This window comes from Paramisgurnus dabryanus, chromosome 12, assembly GCF_030506205.2.
Source record: "Paramisgurnus dabryanus chromosome 12, PD_genome_1.1, whole genome shotgun sequence".
Classification (NCBI taxonomy): Eukaryota; Metazoa; Chordata; class Actinopteri; order Cypriniformes; family Cobitidae; genus Paramisgurnus; species Paramisgurnus dabryanus.
The window spans coordinates 3,630,613-3,650,297 of record NC_133348.1 but is presented as its reverse complement, the minus strand read 5'-3'; the positions used below and the strand labels follow the sequence as shown (position 1 = coordinate 3,650,297).

Here is a 19,685-nt window from a genome sequence, read left to right as displayed (position 1 = left end):
GATTTTGTGGCTTTACTTCATGCTCACTACTGCGCAGGACTGGTCCCAAAATCGCTACTGCGCAGCCTCAAGATCCAAGATGTCAGCGCTGTATCGGGAAACTGCCAGTTTCACTTTTCACCAATGGAAGAGAGCAAACGGATGTTGTCCATCCGTCAATGGTCTTAGACTCAAATAATATTCACCCAAGCTACTTTTTCGTCTTCTTCTTTTGTGGGTTTACTCTGATGAAGCCAATACGGAAGTTACTTAAACTGCAATTCATCGACTGGCCACTAGAGACTCGCTCCAAAAGGGAGTTAATCCCTATAGACCTACATGTTAAAATGCCCAATTTATAGTAGAAAAATAATATGTTTACAGCCTGGTAAAAAAAGTGTTTTTGGTCTATATAGCTAATTTTGCCCTTCATGGCAACTGTGAGTGGAGTGGATTTTTTTGTAACTCATCCGTTTAAATTATATTAAGCCTTAAAGTTCTGCATAATTAAGGGGGTGGCAACTTGAGTGACGGGTGAACAGCCACTGCTGTCACTAGAATCGAGAAGGAGGGGCGATGTTTTAGCACCCACATCCCGCCTCGAGCAGCCAAAATGGCAACGGCAGTCACCGCCTACTTTAAGCTGCAAAAAAGCTCTTCGCAAGCCTGGGTGACGTCACGGACACTACGTCCATTATTTTTACAGTCTATGCATTAGAGTCATGACTTTCCAGCTTGATCTCAATAGATTTCATAACTATTTAATGAGGTGACTAATTTGTATGAATTCATATGATGTGATTCAAACATCAATATATATTATAAAAACAATACAGTATTTTCCGGACTATAAGTCACACTTTTTTCATAGTTTGGCTGGTCCTGCGACTTCTAGTCAGGCGCGACTTGTAAATCAGTATGAATTCATTTTAAAATATATGAACCAAAAGACAACATTACCATCTACAGCCGTGAGAGTCCACTATATGCTGCTCCTGTGTTTATGTAATTCAGTGAATTCAGTGATGTGGAATGACGAACCTGTGAACTTCATGTGCGTTGGCTTGTTCTGTTCATTTAGCCTATTCAGCCTTCCAGGTATGTTCTGTATGCTATTGTGTATTGTGTAAATAACTGATAATTTAACGTTAACGTACGGACATGTATTGAGCCAGCTGATCTGTGTTACATTTTTTTAGTTGAATAACTTGCCTTTCCAGATTAAATGTCCGTTCTTCGGCTTGGATTTTGTGAAATAATTTCCTAAATAAATGCGACTTGTAGTCCATTCCGAATTATATACAGCAGGGAAAGTAAGTATTTTACACATCAGCATTTTTATCATTAAAGGGATAGTTCGGCCAAAAATGATATTAAACCCATGATTTACTCACCCCCAAGCTGTCCGAGTTGCATATGTCCATCGTTTTTCAGACAAACACATTTTCGGATATTTTAGAAAATGTTTTAGATCTTTCAGTTGATTTAATGTAATGTTACTGGGTCCACCCATAGTCCACGACCTTCAAGTCCAAAAAAGTGCGTCCATCCTTCACAAATTAAATTCAAACAGCTTCAGGATGATAAACAAAGGTCTTCTGAGGGTAATCCGTGCGGTGTTGTTGTAAAAAATATCCATATTTAAAACTTTATTAACGAAAATAAATACCTTCCGGTGGTGCCATCATCTGAGACTCCTCTGTATTCAGGAGAGAGTATTAGCGTAGTGTACGCACTTTTCTTAGTGCCGTATGACAAATTCGGAGGGCGGGGCACAGAGCAGCAGCAGAGTAGCCTCCGTAGGCTGCGTAAGCTCTCATCCTGAATGCGGACGCGACTAAGATGGCGGCGCTACCGGAAGGTATTTATTTTCGTTAATAACGTTTTAAATATGGATATTTCTACAACAACACCGCGCGGATTACCCTCAGAAGACCTTTCTTTATCATCCTGGAGCCGTTTGGATTTAATTTGTGAAGGATGGACGCACTTTTTTGGACTTGAAGGTCGTGGACTATGGGTGGACCCCGTAACATTACATTTAATCAACTGAAAGATGTAAAACATTTTCTAAAATATCCGAAAATGTGTTTGTCTGAAAAACGATGGACATATGCAACTCGGACAGCTTGGGGGTGAGTAAATCATGGGTTTTATATATTATTTTTGGCCGAACTATCCCTTTAAGGGGATTTCTTAGTGGGCTATTTTGACACAAAATTTCCACCAGATGTAGCCATCAAGCCAAACATTGAATTTATACAAAGAAATCAGAACATTTAAGTATACAAGTTGAGTCATAATGTAGCCTATATGAATCATTATGTTTTTTCATCTTCATGACGCATTTTTGATTGATGCAACTTATACTCCAGAGCAACTTTTGGGGTGGGTAATTAAGTCCCACCCCGACATTGAAGTAACTGTTGCAAAAGTACAAAAATTTACGAATGATATCAGCCACCTTGTAAATAGTTACGCATCCCATAAGATTGATCTTTTTAACTCTCATACTATAGTAAATTAATATCTGTTTAGTCAATTTAGTCAAAATATTTTTCTTTGTTACCGTTATTGCTTACTTTTTAGTGTTTCACATTTTGGGTGCAGTCCTGCTATCACAAAAATTTTCTAATAAATTGACATTCCTTGAAATTTTGATTTTTTGCATCTTCAAAGCAACCTTATATTTTAAGCTGAACGATTCTTCCCTGTGTTTTCCTTCAAGGGTACAGACTATGACTTTTAACTTTTATATTCATTGTTTTAAACACTTTGCTCTTACCGTCACATCTCATTTTGGCAATGCAGAGTTTCCGATAAATCTGAATCACAATTGGAAAGCTTTAAAGGTTATACAGATGTCTTTTACCAATTTTAGTGTTTGGTTAGTTTCTTACAAGATGTGATGTGTCTCTTACACAAATGGTGCACGAAATTGCAGTACTAAGATATTATGTATGTATAGATTCTGCCATATTCATAGTTCTGCCTGTTGGCAGGCTGCAGGTGTTGTGGGATGTTCTTGTAAGGCAAAGAACTGTAAAGAGCTTTTTTTGTACCGCAGTCTCCCCGTTCCCTGCCAAACATTCACACACACACACACACACACACACACACACACACACACACACACCGCCTCGTAGGGCTCTCCTATTTGCTGTCAAGGCCAATATGCAAACCCTTAAGTCCGTTGTTAAATATAACGCAAACTCAGCGTGTGTAATTGCACAATTTTTTAACTTTTTTTTTCATAAACGAAAACCTAATGTATACTAAATGTGCATTATCTATGATTATGGTAGGGAAGGCAAGCACAGTCATTGGCCAATAAATCAGGTGAGTAATTGGCCATCCCCATATACAGTATAAATGTACCCCTACGCACACAGCCCTCCTCCTATCTGTTTGACAGATCACCTTCTTCCAGGTTTACACACCACACTGAACATCTGTACAGCCATTATACCTCTGAACAAAGCGAAGCCGGCAAAATGCCATAATTATACTTCTTGAGAAGTAGCCAAGCTCCGACCACTTCTCCACCTACAGCAGGTGATGCATTATACCTTCAAACTTTTTGACGTGGAGCTTGAATGCCTCATCTTAAAAAAAGTACATGCAGTCTCATCTCATTATAGTTATTGTTTCTTTGATGAGTAACAAAATCATATTCTCGCATTCTGCCTGGAGTTAATCTGAACAGTGTGTTATCAGCATCAGCTGACTGTCCCCGGACGCTTCTCAAATCTTTCTGCACCCCTGTATGCCGTCTGGAGCTCAGTTTCTGTTGTGCGTTTTGCAGTTATGTAATTAATGGAGGACTTGTTCCCCTCTGTGGCCTCTGGAGTGCTCTGGATTAATGAGATATAGAGAAACAGACTGCTATAAAACAGAGCAGAGCCTCAGGTGGGGATTTTAGAGGGGTAACTGTGCCTTTCGAAATTTGATTAATAAAAATAGAGATGATGTATATGTTTAATGTCATATATTGAGGATGTGCATTTGTAAATATGACCTTTTTAAATGGTTCAAGAAAAATCGCATCGCCCGATATTCAGAATTCTGGTATGGAAATCAGATCGGTAGCAAAAAAGTGGTATTGGTGCATCCCTATGCCTTGGTTTTACATTGCGGTTTCTAACATGGAGAATATAACAAAGCTTCTGTGTTCTCCATCTTGGCAATTTGTATAACTGCTGTTGTGTCCTTTACATGAACAAATGAAGTCTTTGAAGCAGAATCAAACGAAATCAATTTGTTCACTCCAGTACTGAGTTTTGCTTGCTCATTGGTAGATAAACATCATTATTGTGCATTTCAAAAAAGCAACATATGCATAAAAGTCAGTCTGTGTTTTCTAATATCAAGAATGTTATCTCAGCATTGCTGGAGCAACTAGCTGATTGAATCCACTGGGGGTTTCAAGTCTTTTTTTTAACCCTATGATTTGTTTTTGGTTGGGGCTGCTCACGGCTCTTTAATAATCAATATGAATTTTTAAAATGCATTTTTCCTCCTAATTACAATGGGTACAGTTTTGTTTCTTTCTTTGTTTATTTTTGTTCCTTCAGTCTTTCCACGCTGTGTTACACCCTTAAAAAAAAAAATATTTTTGGTTTCCATTTTTTTGGTTCTCCAAAGTACCATTCTGTTAAATGTCTTTAAAAGAAAAATGTCATTCTTACCTGTTTATAGTCCAGCCAATTCTCATGAAATGCATATAGTTGTGTGAAAAGTCGTGGAATAAATAAGGCCGGTCTTTCCTGTTCACTTATACGGCTATTTTTTGTGTCGTTTTATTTATTGGTTTCTCTTTTTTACCATTGACGCTTGGGTTTGGGTTTAGAGCAAGTTTTTGGTACATAAAATGACATCCTAACCCAAACCTCAATACTAACCCTAACTCCTAGCGACCATGGTTTAAAAATAGAAAAAACATGAAAACGCATATATTAAATGACATCCTAAAGCAAATCGCAAATCTAACCCCAAACCCAAGCGACAAATAAAACACAAAAAGATGTGCCGTATAAGTGAACTGACTTTCCAAAACTGGAATAGGGCATATTTATTGCACGACTTTTCAAAACTGGAATAGGGCATATTTATTGCACGACTTTCCCAAACTGGAATTGGGTGTATTTATTGCACGACTTTTTAAAACTGGAATTGGGCATATTTATTGCCCGAATTTTTAAAAACTGAAATTGGGCGGATTTATTGCCCGAATTTTTAAAAACTGAAATTGGGCGTATTTATTGCACGACTTTTCAAAACTGGAATCGGGCTTATTTATTGCACGACTTTTCAAAACTGGAATCGGGGGTATTTTTTGCACGACTTTTCAAAGCTGGAATTGGGCGGATTTATTACACGATTTTTCAAAACTGGAATTGGACGGATTTATTGCACGATTTCTTTTTTTTTACTGGAATTGGGCGGATTTATTGCACGTTTTTTTTTTCTGGACTCGGGCGGATTTATTGCACGATTTTACAAAACTGGAATCGGGCGGATTTATTGCACGGTTTTTCAAAACTGGACTCGGGCGGATTTATTGCACGATTTTACAAAACTGGAATCGGGCGGATTTATTGCACGATTTTTCAAAACTGGAATCGGGCAGACTTATTGCACAATTTTTTTAATGGAATCGGCCAGATTTATTGCACGATTTTTCAAAACTGGAATCGGGCGGACCTATTGCATGATTTTTCAAAACTGGAATCGGGCGGATTTATTGCACGTTTTTTTTTTTTTTTTTACTGGAATCGGGCGGATTTATTGCACGATTTTTCAAAACTGGAATCGGGCGGATCTATTGCACGAATTTTCAAAACTTGAATCGGGTGTATTTATTGCACAATTCTTTTTTTTTTACTGGAATCGGGCAGATTAATTGCACGACTTTTCAAAACTGGAATCGGGCGTATTTTTTGCACGACTTTTCAAAACTGGAATCGGGCGTATTTTTCAAAACTGGAATCGGGCGGATTTATTGCACGACTTTTCAAAACTGGAATCGGGCGGATTTATTGCACGATTTTTCAAAACTGGAATCGGGCGGATTTATTGCACGTTTTTTTTACTGGAATCGGGCGGATTTATTGCACGGTTTTTCAAAACTGGAATCGGGCGGATTTATTGCACGTTTTTTTTACTGGAATCGGGCGGATTTATTGCTCGGTTTTTTAAAACAGGAATCGGGCGGATCTATTGCACGGTTTTTCAAAACTGGAATTGGGCGGATTTATTGCACGATTTTTTTTTTAAACTGGAATCGGGCAGATTTATTGTACGACTTTTCAAAACTGGAATCGGGCGTATATTTTTTTAACGACTTTTCAAAACGGGAATCGGGCGTATTTTTGCACGACTTTTCAAAACTGGAATCAGCTGGATTTATTGCACGATTTTTTTTTACTGGAATCGGACTGATTTATTGCACGATTTTTTTTTTTACTGGAATTGGGCGGATTTATTGCACAATTTTTTTACTGGAATCGGGCGGATTTATTGCATGATTTTTCAAAACTGGAATCGGGCAGATTTTTTGCACGGTTTTTCAAAACTGGAATCGGGCTAATTTATTGCACGACTTTTTAAAACTGGAATTGGGCGTATTTATTGCATGACTTTTCAGAACTAGAATTGGGCGTATTTATTGTCCGACTTTTCAAAACTGAAATTGGGCATATTTATTGTGCGACTTTTCAAAACTGGAACTTGGCGTATGTATTGCACAACTTCCACACTGCGTGCTATTCATCCACATTTCATGTGTGGGCTGCATATTCTGTAGCACCTTTGTCCACTAGAAACAGTATTTCTCTGTAACAGAAACATATGTAGCCCTTCAAAAAAACCTTATATAGCTAATGTATAGTAATCAATAGTATAGCTTGATCAATAAAGGACAACAGCATTTATCTTTTGACAGTGTCAAATAGGTGTGTAGCTTTTTATTTGATTTACATTTATGACTTAAAGTGAATTACAAGATTCATGTAAGAGAATACATATCATCCATTTAGTTACGGTTAAATACTATAGATTTATCTAGATGAGTATCATTTCCCTTAATACTTCTGTGATTGAGCGGATACATTTTCTCATCACCTTTCATTGTCCACGCTATCTGATGCGTTCATCTGGTGTGTCTAATGCCTTTTTTCTGATTGAATTCAATACATTCTTTTTAAACTGATAAATGTTACACATTTTCTCATAGTAAAATTTTCTTTACAAATATTCTTTATAAAATGAATAGCAGTAACCAAATATACTTTATTATTACATCATCAAACCAAAAGCTCTTAAAGGGATAAATTCTGTCATCATTTACTCACCATCATTTTGTTCTAAGCTTGTATGAGTTTCTTTATTCCATTGATTATCCCATCTTTATCCTTTATCCCATTGACGTCCATATTATTTGTTTTTCCAACTCTGAAATTCAATGGGTAACTGTGTGGTTACATCATTTATCAAAATATCTTCTTTTGTGTTCTACAGAATAAAGAAACTCATACAGGTTCAGAACAATATGAGGTTGAATAAATGATGACACAATTTTCATTTTGAGTGAACTTTCCCTTTAAACATGCCTGACAATATAAGTTAAAATGAATATGCATTAAAGTTTTAATTTTTACTGTATTCCTTTTACAGGTTGTGGACTGTTCTTGGGATGAGACCGTAAAACTCTTCACCCCTTCATGCCTGACCTCTTTATAGAGTATGATGTAGCTACTGGAGAAAGATAATGGCATAAGATACAGCATTGTTTCAGTCACAGGTGCCAAGAATTCACAGCATCCCCGCTAATGACTCTATTAAAGCAGAACCCGAGAGACTCATATGGTGCTACATATGAAGGTGTTAACTGCTGTAAGGGTTGAATGTTAAGAGGATTTTTTAAAAATGTGAGATCAACTAGAAAGTGAGATATCTAAAACGTGTGTGCCTTATTGTATGCATTGTAATGCATATTGTTTTCCCTTCTGTTTAATTTTTGTCATTCTTAATTGAGGTAAAATCTAAAATATATATATATATTAGTACTATTACCATTAGACATTTTTATACAAATAAATGCTTGGCTGTTTCATGGACATGTTCTAGGTTTATTTATACAAATTGTTGAGTTTGTCCATATTTGACCTAAACATGGGTTGAAAGAACCCAGCATTTTTTAAAGAGTGGTCTAAACGTCATAGTAAACATACAAATCAGTCGAATATGGCTGAATGGTTAACTGGGTGAAGTTACAATAAAGGTTTCCTTTAATCTAAGCACAGCTTGCTTTGCAGTCTGTTTCTGACTACCTAAGAGAAGTAAAATGTGTTAAGCACGACAAATAAATGGATTGGCTGCAGTGGACACACACGCGCACAGTGAGAGCCCTGTTGAGTGTCGCATTTATTCAGTAACCCAGTGCTCGTGTGAATTACGCACGAGAGCGCAGCAGTGGACGCAGAGGTTCAGTGCGTAACGAAGACACCGGCAACCCCCAGTCTACGAGGACGATTGTTTTTTTTTATTTAAACAAAGTATCTTATTCGTTCATGCCGGTTTATATATTCCCTCACCTCACTTATTCATGGGAACGTATGCCGATAGGACAGATTTTTGCGCGCATTGAGTTTTGATTTCAACTTAATTTTTCCATCAATTTGTGCTGGAGAGTATCCGTGTAACATTTTTTATCCGGTCATCTGATCTTTAAAAGAAAATATAAAAGGAGACATGGAAGTTTGCAAAGGACGTTTGTTGGGCATCTCGGTGGCCGTGGCGCATGGATTTTTTTCGGGATCGCTAAATATTCTATTGAAATTTCTGATCACGACCTATAGCTTCACATATCTCACTTTAATTCAGTTTCTCACCAGCAGCACTGCGGCTATCACGTTGGAGGTGCTGAGGAGACTGGGCAAGATAGATATACCACCCTTCAGCTTCCACTTAGTGAAAGTTTTTGCGAGTGTTTGTATTTTGGCAACGCTGCAGTCCACATTAACCCTCTGGTCACTCAGAGGATTGAGTTTACCTATGTATGTGGTATTTAAACGATGTTTACCTTTGGTAACGTTGGGAATTGGAGTGTGTGTCCTAAAGAATGGCATCCCATCACCTGGGGTTATAACAGCAGTTATCATCACAACTGGAGGAGCAGCATTAGCTGGTAAGAACATGTGAGATATTAATAGAAAATTAATTGTATATACATTGATGGGTTAATGGAATAATTACATTTTTGTGTGTGACCATTCTGTATATGTTGATCATTATGTTAGCACTTCATTTTAATCACTTATTACTAAAATCACCATTAAGTTCTTCTGAACTTAAATGGGATGACATTGATCTTATCATTTGGGGCATGTTTTTATATTTTAACAACAAATGGTTAAAAAGTGTCTCACTTCGTCACTTTTATATTCCACCTTTATTTTATAGAAGCACAGACTTTAAAAAAACATATAAAAGCTGTAACTGGGGCAGTACCATTTAAAATGGTCCTAACATGTTCCATTTAGGTACAGATATGTATACATTTGGTACCAATTGGTAGTAATATTGTACTTTTTGACATTTTTATTTAACATTTCTCATGCATGTCTTAAAATTAATACATTTGGCACAGTCTGAAAACTCTCTGTTTTCCCATAGGAGCTGGAGATTTAACAGGTGACCCTTTCGGCTACGTGACGGGCGTTTTAGCTGTAATTGTTCATGCCTCCTACTTGGTCCTCATCCAAAAAGCAAGTGGAGATAGTGACTATGGTCCTCTCACCGCCCAGTATACCATTGCAGTGGTGGCTTCGCCTATCCTGTTCATCTGCTCCCTTGTAAGCATGGACGCCATTGATATGTGGACGTATGAAGGTTGGAAGAATCCACACATTACGGGCATCTTCTGTTCTTGCATTCTCATTGGTTGTGCCATGAACTTCACCACACTGCACTGTACCTACATCAACTCTGCTGTGACCACCAGCTTTGTAGGGGTGGTAAAGAGCATAGCCACAATCACGGTGGGCATGCTGGCCTTCAGCGATGTCACGCCGACTAACCTGTTTGTGGCAGGTGTGGTGGTTAACACGGTTGGCTCCATCACGTACTGTGTGGTGAAATATTATGAGACCCAAAAGAAGCTAGCTTACAAAGATATGGACGAGTCCGCCAAGGATGAAGAAGTGGCGGGAGAACCGTATGTGGAACCAACCAAGCCTGACGGAGATATGGAAATTCTTCCCAACAATCTGGAGAATATTCCCAATGGCAGCTTAATGGCACCGGGTGAGGGTGACCAGGGTCCTATTCGTGAGAATAAAGTCGCAGAGTCCATAGAGTTAGAAAGACCAGCGGTGCCATCAGACAGCGAGCCTACGAGACAATCTTTTAGTGATGGTTACGTAGGTGTCTTGAGATCTGTTCGTACCTTGAAGTTCTTAAAAAAAGACACTTTACTTGACAATATGGAAGTTCAGAGTCCTTGATGATTGTTTTTTTGCTCGTCAGCAGTGCATGTTAAGTATAAGTATTGTTAGAAACAGATGACGTGAACAATGATTGCCTTTTTCTCTCCCAAACGTGGTTTTATGAAAAACATTTATTTTTTTAAAAAGGTCTGTTTGTACATTTGAGGGATTATAACTTTGAATGAAATGCATACTGTATAACACTAAATATGAATTTGTGAAATCCCCAGAAAAAAGATATTGTTATTTATTTAATTATATTATAATGGATTGTTTTATTTAATTAATCTTGCTCACCCAATGTAAAAAAATGATTTCAAAATAATTCAGTTTGAAAAAACTAATTCAATAACAAGGCAACCTTATATGAATTCAATTGTTTTTGATTTTGAATGACCCTTTGTTTCCATGCACGCAATCTATGTGCCTGTATATTTTGTGTTTTGTCTAAGAATGCGGTTCTTGAAATGAAGGCATTAAATTTTCCCATTAACATGTGGTTTGCAACATTAATTTCAACTTTATACCAAATAACTTGTATGATGCAAGCTACCCACAGTTTGAGTTAAAGTTAGCTGTCACCTACCAAATAATTAATAATGCACTTAAATGGGTTCCTTTCAGCAAAAAAGTCAATTGTAGAGAAACAAAAAAAAATATATATATATTAAAAAAAATGGCAAGACACGGTATGAAATATATTTTACAAGTGTACACTGCAGAATAAATGGTCCAGAATGGGCCCTATTTGTCACTGGGACAGTGGAACCTTTTCAAAAAGTACCTAAGAGTTCATATTAGTTACATATTGGTATAAGGATATACTACAGCTTGGACCTGAGTGTAAAGGTCTTTTTTGTTCTTTAAATATATGAAATTATTGAAATTTTCTTTTAAAACAATTTCTTTTTTAAATTTCTTTTTTTTTTGGTTTACAAATTACAATATAATTTTTGCATGAGGCTGCTTAACAGGGAAAAACGTATACTGGATCTAATTATTAAATGCAACATTTAAACACACTATTATTCAGTATTAGTTCAGATTCCCTCAAATTTGTTAAATGCAATTAAACAAAGATATTTGGGTTTTTTTAACCTCGTTCTGGTTTGTATAGGAGAGTCATATTGTCAATTATCATTACACTGCTACTGTGGGGAAAAGCATTTGCTAAATGGATACATGTTAATGTGAACCAGACTTGAATGAATAAAACCGTAGTACTTACACTTAAACCACAATCTAAATAGTTTAATATGCAATTCATTTCCAAATGGTTTTATTCTTTTATAAATCCTCTTTGCCTGACAAAGTAAAAGCAGTCCTCGTCAATGCAAGGTGAATAAAAGGTGCTCTTATGATTTATTTATTTATTGTGATAATAGACCCGCAGCAAAACCACAGCATGGAGCATTATCTTTTATATTTCGCTCAAGGCATTGTATAATTTGCCAGATAATATAACACAAGCCCTTAGAGCCAAACATCTAAAAACTTAATGTCATGCCACAAGCCATGTGTGGTAAAGATGTTCTGCTTTGTGATGTTGTACTGTCACATGATCCTTGATGGAGTATTTGTTTGCTTTTGGTTTTGCCTTGTGTTCCCATTCTTAACCATATATAACCAGTGGAGGTTTCATTTAACATCCCATGATCCAATATGAGACAGTCAAACAGATATTTCCAGAACAGATTGTTCCTGAGGTTAGCTTATTTGCTCTACAAACATGCAATATTGGGAGAGGATAAATACATAGCTTCTGTGTTTTACCTATATATTGTCTTGGCACAAGAAAGCTGTTTTAATGCATTGTATAGTTTGTTTGGGCAATTGGGCACTATTCTCTGATCCACCTTTATTAGAATATTTAAATCGAGGATGGAAGTGATTTGCAAATCTGAGCTTAATCGGATTTCCTTTCTAATCAAAACATTTATTTGAATGATTCGCCTTTTCTTTTTTTTATTGCAATCAAAAACAGATATAATGGTCCTCATTTTCTACCCAATTGGATAACTTGGAAAAAAAGTGAAAAAAGTATGTTTTTATATAAAAAAGGAATTAAGTTAAAGAATGGCTTCTGGAATAGCAAAACATTTATATGCACAAATGTTTACTTTGCACTTGTCCCAATAAGCAGAATGTTTTATAAAGAATATATATATATATATATATATATATATATATATACATACATGGCGCCATCTGGTGGACAAAACACTCATTTGAGTCCCCCCATGTTCACAGTGTTTTGGTCCACGGCGTAGCCTACAGCGTTATTCGACTTTCATATCACAACTCTTTTCTTAACATTTCCGATATGTTTATAAATATTAATAGTGTAAATAAGTTGTTTTAAAAAAAGTGATATTAGTTACAAATACAAAATTACAATACGAATCTTCTAAAGTAAAAGTATTGTTACGCGTAAATGCTTTATAATTCACACTCACAGCAACATTTTCCAGTGGTATAATCTAACTTAATGAACATTAAAGAGAAACCCAGACCAAGCTAGTGAGAAACACTGGTTTATGAAGCCTCGAAACATTTACGAATCTTTTGGTTCGAATCAGTACAGTAGTTCCCTGCGTGGCTAAGTCACGTGGTTTTAGCAATCGAGGCTTCATAAACGTTTCGAAAATTCGTGGGTTTACCAATAGAGGGAGATGATCAAAAAGTACCAGTGTGTAATATCATGGTTAGGTGACTTCGGGTCAGTTTTATTATGCAAGTTCATAAAACATTCATATTTCTGACTGATAACGCTACCATTAGCGATGGGAGAAACGAAGCTTTTTGAAGCTTCAAATCAATTGAACAAATTGCTTCGAAAATTCATTCTTTTCGAAGCGTTCGAAACACCACACACGGCTGGTGACACTTGCTGGTCAAAATAGTGTAAAAGCAGTTCTGTCCAAACATTTTACACTTTTTTACAACTCCCCCTAGAGGTGAATCATCGGATTTTCGAAACAGTTATGACGTAATTAAGCCTCGTTTGCTAAAATCACGTGACTGAAACACGCTCCGAACCAATGATCCGAAACAAAAGATTCGTAAAAGTTTTGAAGCCTCATTAGGCAGTGCTTCAAAAGCGACCATCACTAGCTACAATTTGCCTACTTTTGTTTATAGGCATATTTAATGACAAATATAATTAAAAGTGTAGCTAGAGTAAAAAAAAAACTGAATACACTTTTACTTTAATTAAGTTAAATAATTTATTTTTCTTAAAAACATATTTTTTTTTTAAAAAAAAAACTGCAATTATTTTGTAAAAAGTGTAAAATGTTTGCACTGAGATTTGGTTGCTTTTACAACGTTTTCACCAGCAGATGGCGCCATATTTCTGTGTTTCGAGCGCTTCGAAACAGTGAATCATTTCCCGAAGCAATTTGTTCAGTAGATTCTCCCTTCACTATCGGTAAATGCACTGCATTTATATAGCGCTTTTAATTAACAGACCCATGGCCATCCAAAGTTGCCTCACATTCATCCATTTACTCACTCATTTACACCACTAGACCAATGCAAAAAAAAAAACACTAGACCAAGGCAGGATGCTCTGAAATACGCGTGCACTTTATGTCCTTCTGGAGACACGGTAGTTTCATACGTAATATGTATGACGTCAAAGAAGCTGTTGAATTTGAAAGACGGGCGCGTTTTTCAACAACTGTCCACTCTTTGAAGTTTATCCCTGGTGTCATTTATATTTACATTTTAGGGAAATGGATACCACTAATGAATCGCAACATGCTTATAAAACCCCCCGTAAGCCTTCAAAAGTAAAAAGTCCAGGTAAAATTATCTTTAAACGACTAAATCTCGTATAACTTACCATTCAACGTTACTTCCGTCTAACGTTACTTTTCATCTATTTTTATTTGTATCAGTTAATTTACCCTGTCATTCAGATCGAAAATGTATTTAATCGTTGTGGTCGTTTATTTATTCAATGTGATAATAATGGATTAAATGTATATTGATGTATTATCAGTCAATTCATGTGGCACCCCGGTCACCATACCTGCCTCTCCTTTCATGAAGAAGCTTGGCTGTGGAACTGGAGTCAACGTATATCTCATGAACAGGTCGGTACTTTTCATTCACACTTGCTATTCTATGTTTGTGGACCCTGGAAACCTATAAACCTATAGGAATATTTACATCAGGATGGGAAAGAACATTCATTCACCATGGGCTATTAAGAAGATCAACAGCAAGTGTGCTGTGAGAGAGATGAGTGTCTATCAGAAGCGTTTGACTGCGGAGGCAAAGATCCTAAAAAACCTGAACCATCCCAATATTGTTGGTAAATATACTTTTGCGTTGTTAGTTGGTTACATTAAATATAAATGCTATTTGCAAACTATATATGTTCTATAGAGAATGTAATTTAGGGTGTACTGACTGTGAAATGAATCATGAAAAATAAATATACAATATATACATGGGTGAGTGACACAATCAGTTTGGCAAGATGAGAAATTCAAAAATCTTAAAAAAAAACACCTTGTTTTAAAAGCACGCATCAGGTTTATTTCAATACACATAGTGTATTTATGTTGATTTAATGCAAAAAAAATTACATTTAGGCATGCTAATTTTAATCGTTAGCAGAATAAAAGTTTTTGTTTACATCACATATGTATGTATATATATATATATATATATATATATATATATATATATATATATATATATATATATATATATATATATATATATATATATATATATATATAACACATTCATGTATAATTTTAAGAAAAAAAAGTATATATTAAGTATTTATATATAATATAAATTATACATAAATATACAAATGTATATACACATTTAAACATTTCTAAAACATATACATGCATGTGTGTACATTTATTTATACAAAGTTATTATACACAGTTCACACACACATATATGATGTAAACAAAAACTTTTATTCTGCTAACGATTAATCGCGATTAATCGTTAAGCATCCCTAAATTTTGCACTATTTTTATGAAAGTTAAGACTGAATGGACCTGAAAATATCAAATGGTGTAACTGCCAATTGCGCACAAGAATGTGAAATATTAAATATTTTATCCACCTTGATGGCATGTAAGCATAATCATCAAAAAAAAGTAAAATATTATTTTATTAATTATTTCTAAATATAAATTTTACATGTTTTTTTTGTCCGGACATATGCTTTATTATATGATTATATTTAAAAAAACGCAGTTATCCCCTCAAAAAAGAGAATTTATGCAAGTAATCTGCAAATGTATTTGGAAATTTTAACCCTTTTAACATTTAATTTAAATCATACGGACAAAAAATAATGAATGTCACGTCATTGGCCCATATATATATATATATATATATATATATATATATATATATATATACCCAAAAATGAAAATACTATTGTCATTTACTCATCATAATGTTGTTCCTAAACCTCTGAGGGTTTTTTTCTGTTGAATTTAAAAGACGACATTTTGATAAATGATGGTATGCACACAGTTGACAGGACCTATTGAGTCCCATAGTAGGAAAAAATGCACTGGACCGTCAACTGTGTGCTTACCATCATAAAATAATATTTTCTGTGTTCAACAGAGTAAAGAAACACAGGTTTATAACAACATGAGAGGGAGTAAAAGATGACAGAAATTTCATTTTTTGCTGAACTATTCCTCCAACATTGAGGTCTGTAAATATTTCTAATTTAATTCAGACATGAATTATCTTTATTGTGTTTATCTAAACGCAGGTTTCAGAGCCTTTACCACAGCGAAGGATGGCTCTAAGTGTTTAGCAATGGAGTATGGTGGAGAGAAGTCTTTGAATGATCTCATTGAGAAAAGAAGAGAAGAAGGATTGCAAGCTTTTCCTGTGGCCACCATTGAAAAAGTGGCTCTTCATGTTGCACGTGGGTTACAGGTATGAATCCACCGTTTTTTTTGCTATTTCATATGATGCCTTTTGGTCATTTAGTCTAACGTGTGTTGTTATTTTGCTTCAGTACCTGCACAACGAGAAGAAGCTTTTGCATGGAGATATGAAGTCATGCAATGTTGTAATAAAGGGAGACTTTGAGAGCATCAAAATCTGTGATGTTGGCGTATCTCTGCCACTGGATGAAAACATGCAGGGTGTGTAAAAATAACACCATTATGTTTATGCATGATTTATGATCACTTTTTTTTAAAATCTAAAATCTTCTGTTCTCAGTGAGTGATCCAAAAGCGCACTACATTGGAACCGAGCCGTGGAAGCCTAAAGAAGCTCTGGAGGATGGGATCATCACAGATAAAGCTGATATATTTGCGTATGGACTCACATTGTGGGAGATGATGACTCTTTCTGTTCCTCACCTGGGGTTGCTGGATACTGAGGATGATGGTAAAACGTCTTGTGGTCTATGTCTAGATTTTGTAACATCTCTTTTGAAGATACTGAATAGCAAATTTGTATATGCAAATTAATGTGCTTGTTGTTGTGTCAAAATTTATATGTAACATATCCATAGCATTATACCTTTACCCAGTTTTGTCCTTTAGAAAAATGCAAATGGGTCAATGACGTGACGTTAATTATTTTGTGTCAGTATGATTCAATTAAATGTAGAAGGGTTAAAATTTCTAAATTAATTTGCAGATTACTTGCATACATTCTCTTTTTTGAGGACCAAACAGAATATTTGGGGGATAATTGCAAATATGTCAATGTGGTCTGTGTCAATTGGTGTAACTAGTTTTTTTATTAAAATATAAATATGTTCATAAATTTTTTGGAATAAAATGTAATCATCTAGTTTAGTGTAATATGATTTTTTTTTACAACATTTGTCAAAGGTTATTTTGAAAACAGAGCTGTTTTTAGCATATGTCAGTACAAATATTTCAAAAATGCATTAAATTGTACATTTAGAAATAACTAATAAAATGATTTTTTTTTATGATTACGATTACATGCCATCAAGGTGGACATTTTTTAAATATTTCTCATTCTTTGGCGCAATTGCCGGTTACACCATTTGACATTTTCAGGTCCACTCAGTCTTAACTTTCATAAAAATGGTGCAAATTATATTTTTTATTGCATAAAATTAACATAAATACACTATGTGCATTGAAACAAACCTGATGCATGCATTTAAAACAAGTTTTTTTTTTAAATATTTTTGACTTTCTCATCTTGCCAAACCGTTTTGTCACTGACCCACATGCAGTTATTTTAAGTGCTGTTGTGACTGTTCATATTTTAGATGACTCCTTTGAAGAGGATGACTTTGATGAAGATGCATATTATGAGAGGCTGGGAACTCGACCGCCTTTGGATTCAGCCACTCTGGGAGGAGGTTACCAGAATATGGTGGAGCTCTTCTGTCTCTGTACTGAAGAAGACCCTCACAAAAGACCCTCTGCTGCTCACATTGTTCAGGCACTGGAGTTCAACATCCTTTTGGCTGACCAAAGCCGTGAGGTTATTGTAATTGATTAATTGTGTATCTATCAAGGTCTTTTTCCATCTAAAATATATTGTTTGTTTGTTTTTTTGTCACATTGTAAATACTTGCCTGTTTAGTCATGTTACATATGTTTTTGTGTACTCTGACATTTAACTATGGACATATAGATACTGTAGTGACTGCAATTGAAATAAAATAGTCTGTACTTGAACTTGAGTCTTTTTGTGTAAAATCAACACACCGCTTTACAATTAGCCTCACATTCACCCATTCGCTCACACATTCATACACCGATGGCAGTGTCAGCCATGCAAGGCGCCAGCCAGCTCGTCGGGAGCAGCTGAGGTTAGATGTCTTGCTCAAGGACACCTCGACACTTGGTCCGGTGGAGCCGGGGATTGAACTACCAACCTTCCGGTTTGTAGACAACCTACATGAACCACTGAGCCACTGCTGCCCCAAAACGACCCAAGAAAATAAGTCTAGTTTTTAGACCAAAAATATCAAATTTAAGTGGTTATGTGTAAAACAAGCAAAAAATATGTAAATGGGGTAAGCTATTTTTTCTTGAGTTTTTCTTGAATTTAGTGTTTAAGAAAAACTTTCAAGATTTTTTGCTTAACCCATTGGCAGATTTTTGCTTGTTTTATGCACAAAATCACTTAAATTTGATATTTTTGGTCTAAAAACTAGACTTATTTTCTTGGGTCGTTCTGCTCATGAAGAAAAAGCATCTTCATTTAATTTTTTTATATTTTCACTGAAAACAAGACAAAAATACTAAGAATTATTTTTCTTGAAAATTATTTTTTGCAGTGTAACACTGAATCCATAACTGCTTAAAGAGTGATTGAACACATTTGTCTTGAGTTTAAATATGTGACTCTGTCTGTAAAATCCAAGATAAAAGTCTCATAATCCACTGCAAAAAATGTCTTATTATTTTTGTCTTGTTTTCAGTAGAAATATCTAAAAATTCTCTAATTAAGATGCTTTTTCTTGATGAGCAAAATGACCTAAGAAAATTAGTCAAGATAGGCAAAAATAGACAAATAAATATATAAAATGTAAGTGAATTTGTGCTTAAAACAAGTAAAAATATCTGCCAATGGGGAAAAAATCTAAAAATAAATTTTCTTATTTCTTAAACACCTAATTTAAGCAAAAATTGTTCACCCCATTGGCAGATAATTTTGCTGTTTTAAGCACACATTTACTTAAATTTTATATTTTTTGTCTAAAAACTAGACTTGTTTTCTTGAGTCATTTTGCTTATCAAAAAATTGCATCTTGATTTAAGATTTTTTAGATATTTCTACTGAAAACAAGACAAAAATAATTAGTGTTTGAGATTAGGAGCATCAAAGTTTGGTTTGCACAGCAAAAATTTACTTTCTTAGTGTTTTTGTCTTGTTTTCAATAAAAATATCAAAAAAAATCTTAAATTTAAGATGTATTTTCTTGAGCAAAATGACCTACATTACAAAAAATTGTTTTCAAGAAAAAAATTCTTAGTATTTTTGTCTTGTTTTTAGTAAAAATATAAAAAAATCTTAAATTAAGATTCTTTTTCTTGATGAGCAAAACTACCCAAGAAAATAAGTCTAGTTTTTAGAACAAAAATATCAAATTTAAATGATTTTGTGCATAAAACAACTCAAAAAAATCTGCCAATGGGGTAAGCAAATTTTCTTGAATTTACTGTTTAAGAAAAACGTTCAATATTTTTTGCTTACCCCATTGGCAGA

The 19,685-nt window shown here is 35.0% G+C and overlaps 3 protein-coding genes across 3 annotated transcripts in view; all 3 read left to right on the top strand.

The window, feature by feature from the left end:
- pex7 (peroxisomal biogenesis factor 7) overlaps window positions 1-8,034 on the top strand; it is a 29,378-nt gene extending 21,344 nt beyond the window's left edge. Inside the window, exon 10 of the mRNA XM_065256212.2 lies at window positions 7,654-8,034. Within this exon, the coding sequence (XP_065112284.1) occupies window positions 7,654-7,719 (66 nt within the window). The 3' untranslated portion in view covers window positions 7,720-8,034. The remainder of the gene's footprint in view (window positions 1-7,653) is intronic.
- A 264-nt stretch (window positions 8,035-8,298) lies between these two features.
- Window positions 8,299-13,718, top strand: slc35d3 (solute carrier family 35 member D3). The gene is made up of 2 exons (XM_065256211.2): window positions 8,299-9,166; window positions 9,655-13,718. The coding sequence occupies exons 1-2, from the start codon at window positions 8,731-8,733 to the stop codon at window positions 10,482-10,484; spliced, it is 1,266 nt and encodes a 421-aa protein (XP_065112283.1). The 5' UTR covers window positions 8,299-8,730; the 3' UTR covers window positions 10,485-13,718.
- A 144-nt stretch (window positions 13,719-13,862) lies between these two features.
- pbk (PDZ binding kinase) lies at window positions 13,863-18,142 on the top strand. Its single transcript, XM_073811345.1, has 7 exons — window positions 13,863-14,273; window positions 14,473-14,566; window positions 14,648-14,787; window positions 16,237-16,406; window positions 16,489-16,618; window positions 16,698-16,868; window positions 17,734-18,142. Exons 1-7 carry the CDS (start codon window positions 14,204-14,206, stop codon window positions 17,967-17,969), a joined length of 1,011 nt encoding a protein of 336 aa, XP_073667446.1. The 5' UTR covers window positions 13,863-14,203; the 3' UTR covers window positions 17,970-18,142.
- Window positions 18,143-19,685: the final 1,543 nt, after the last annotated feature.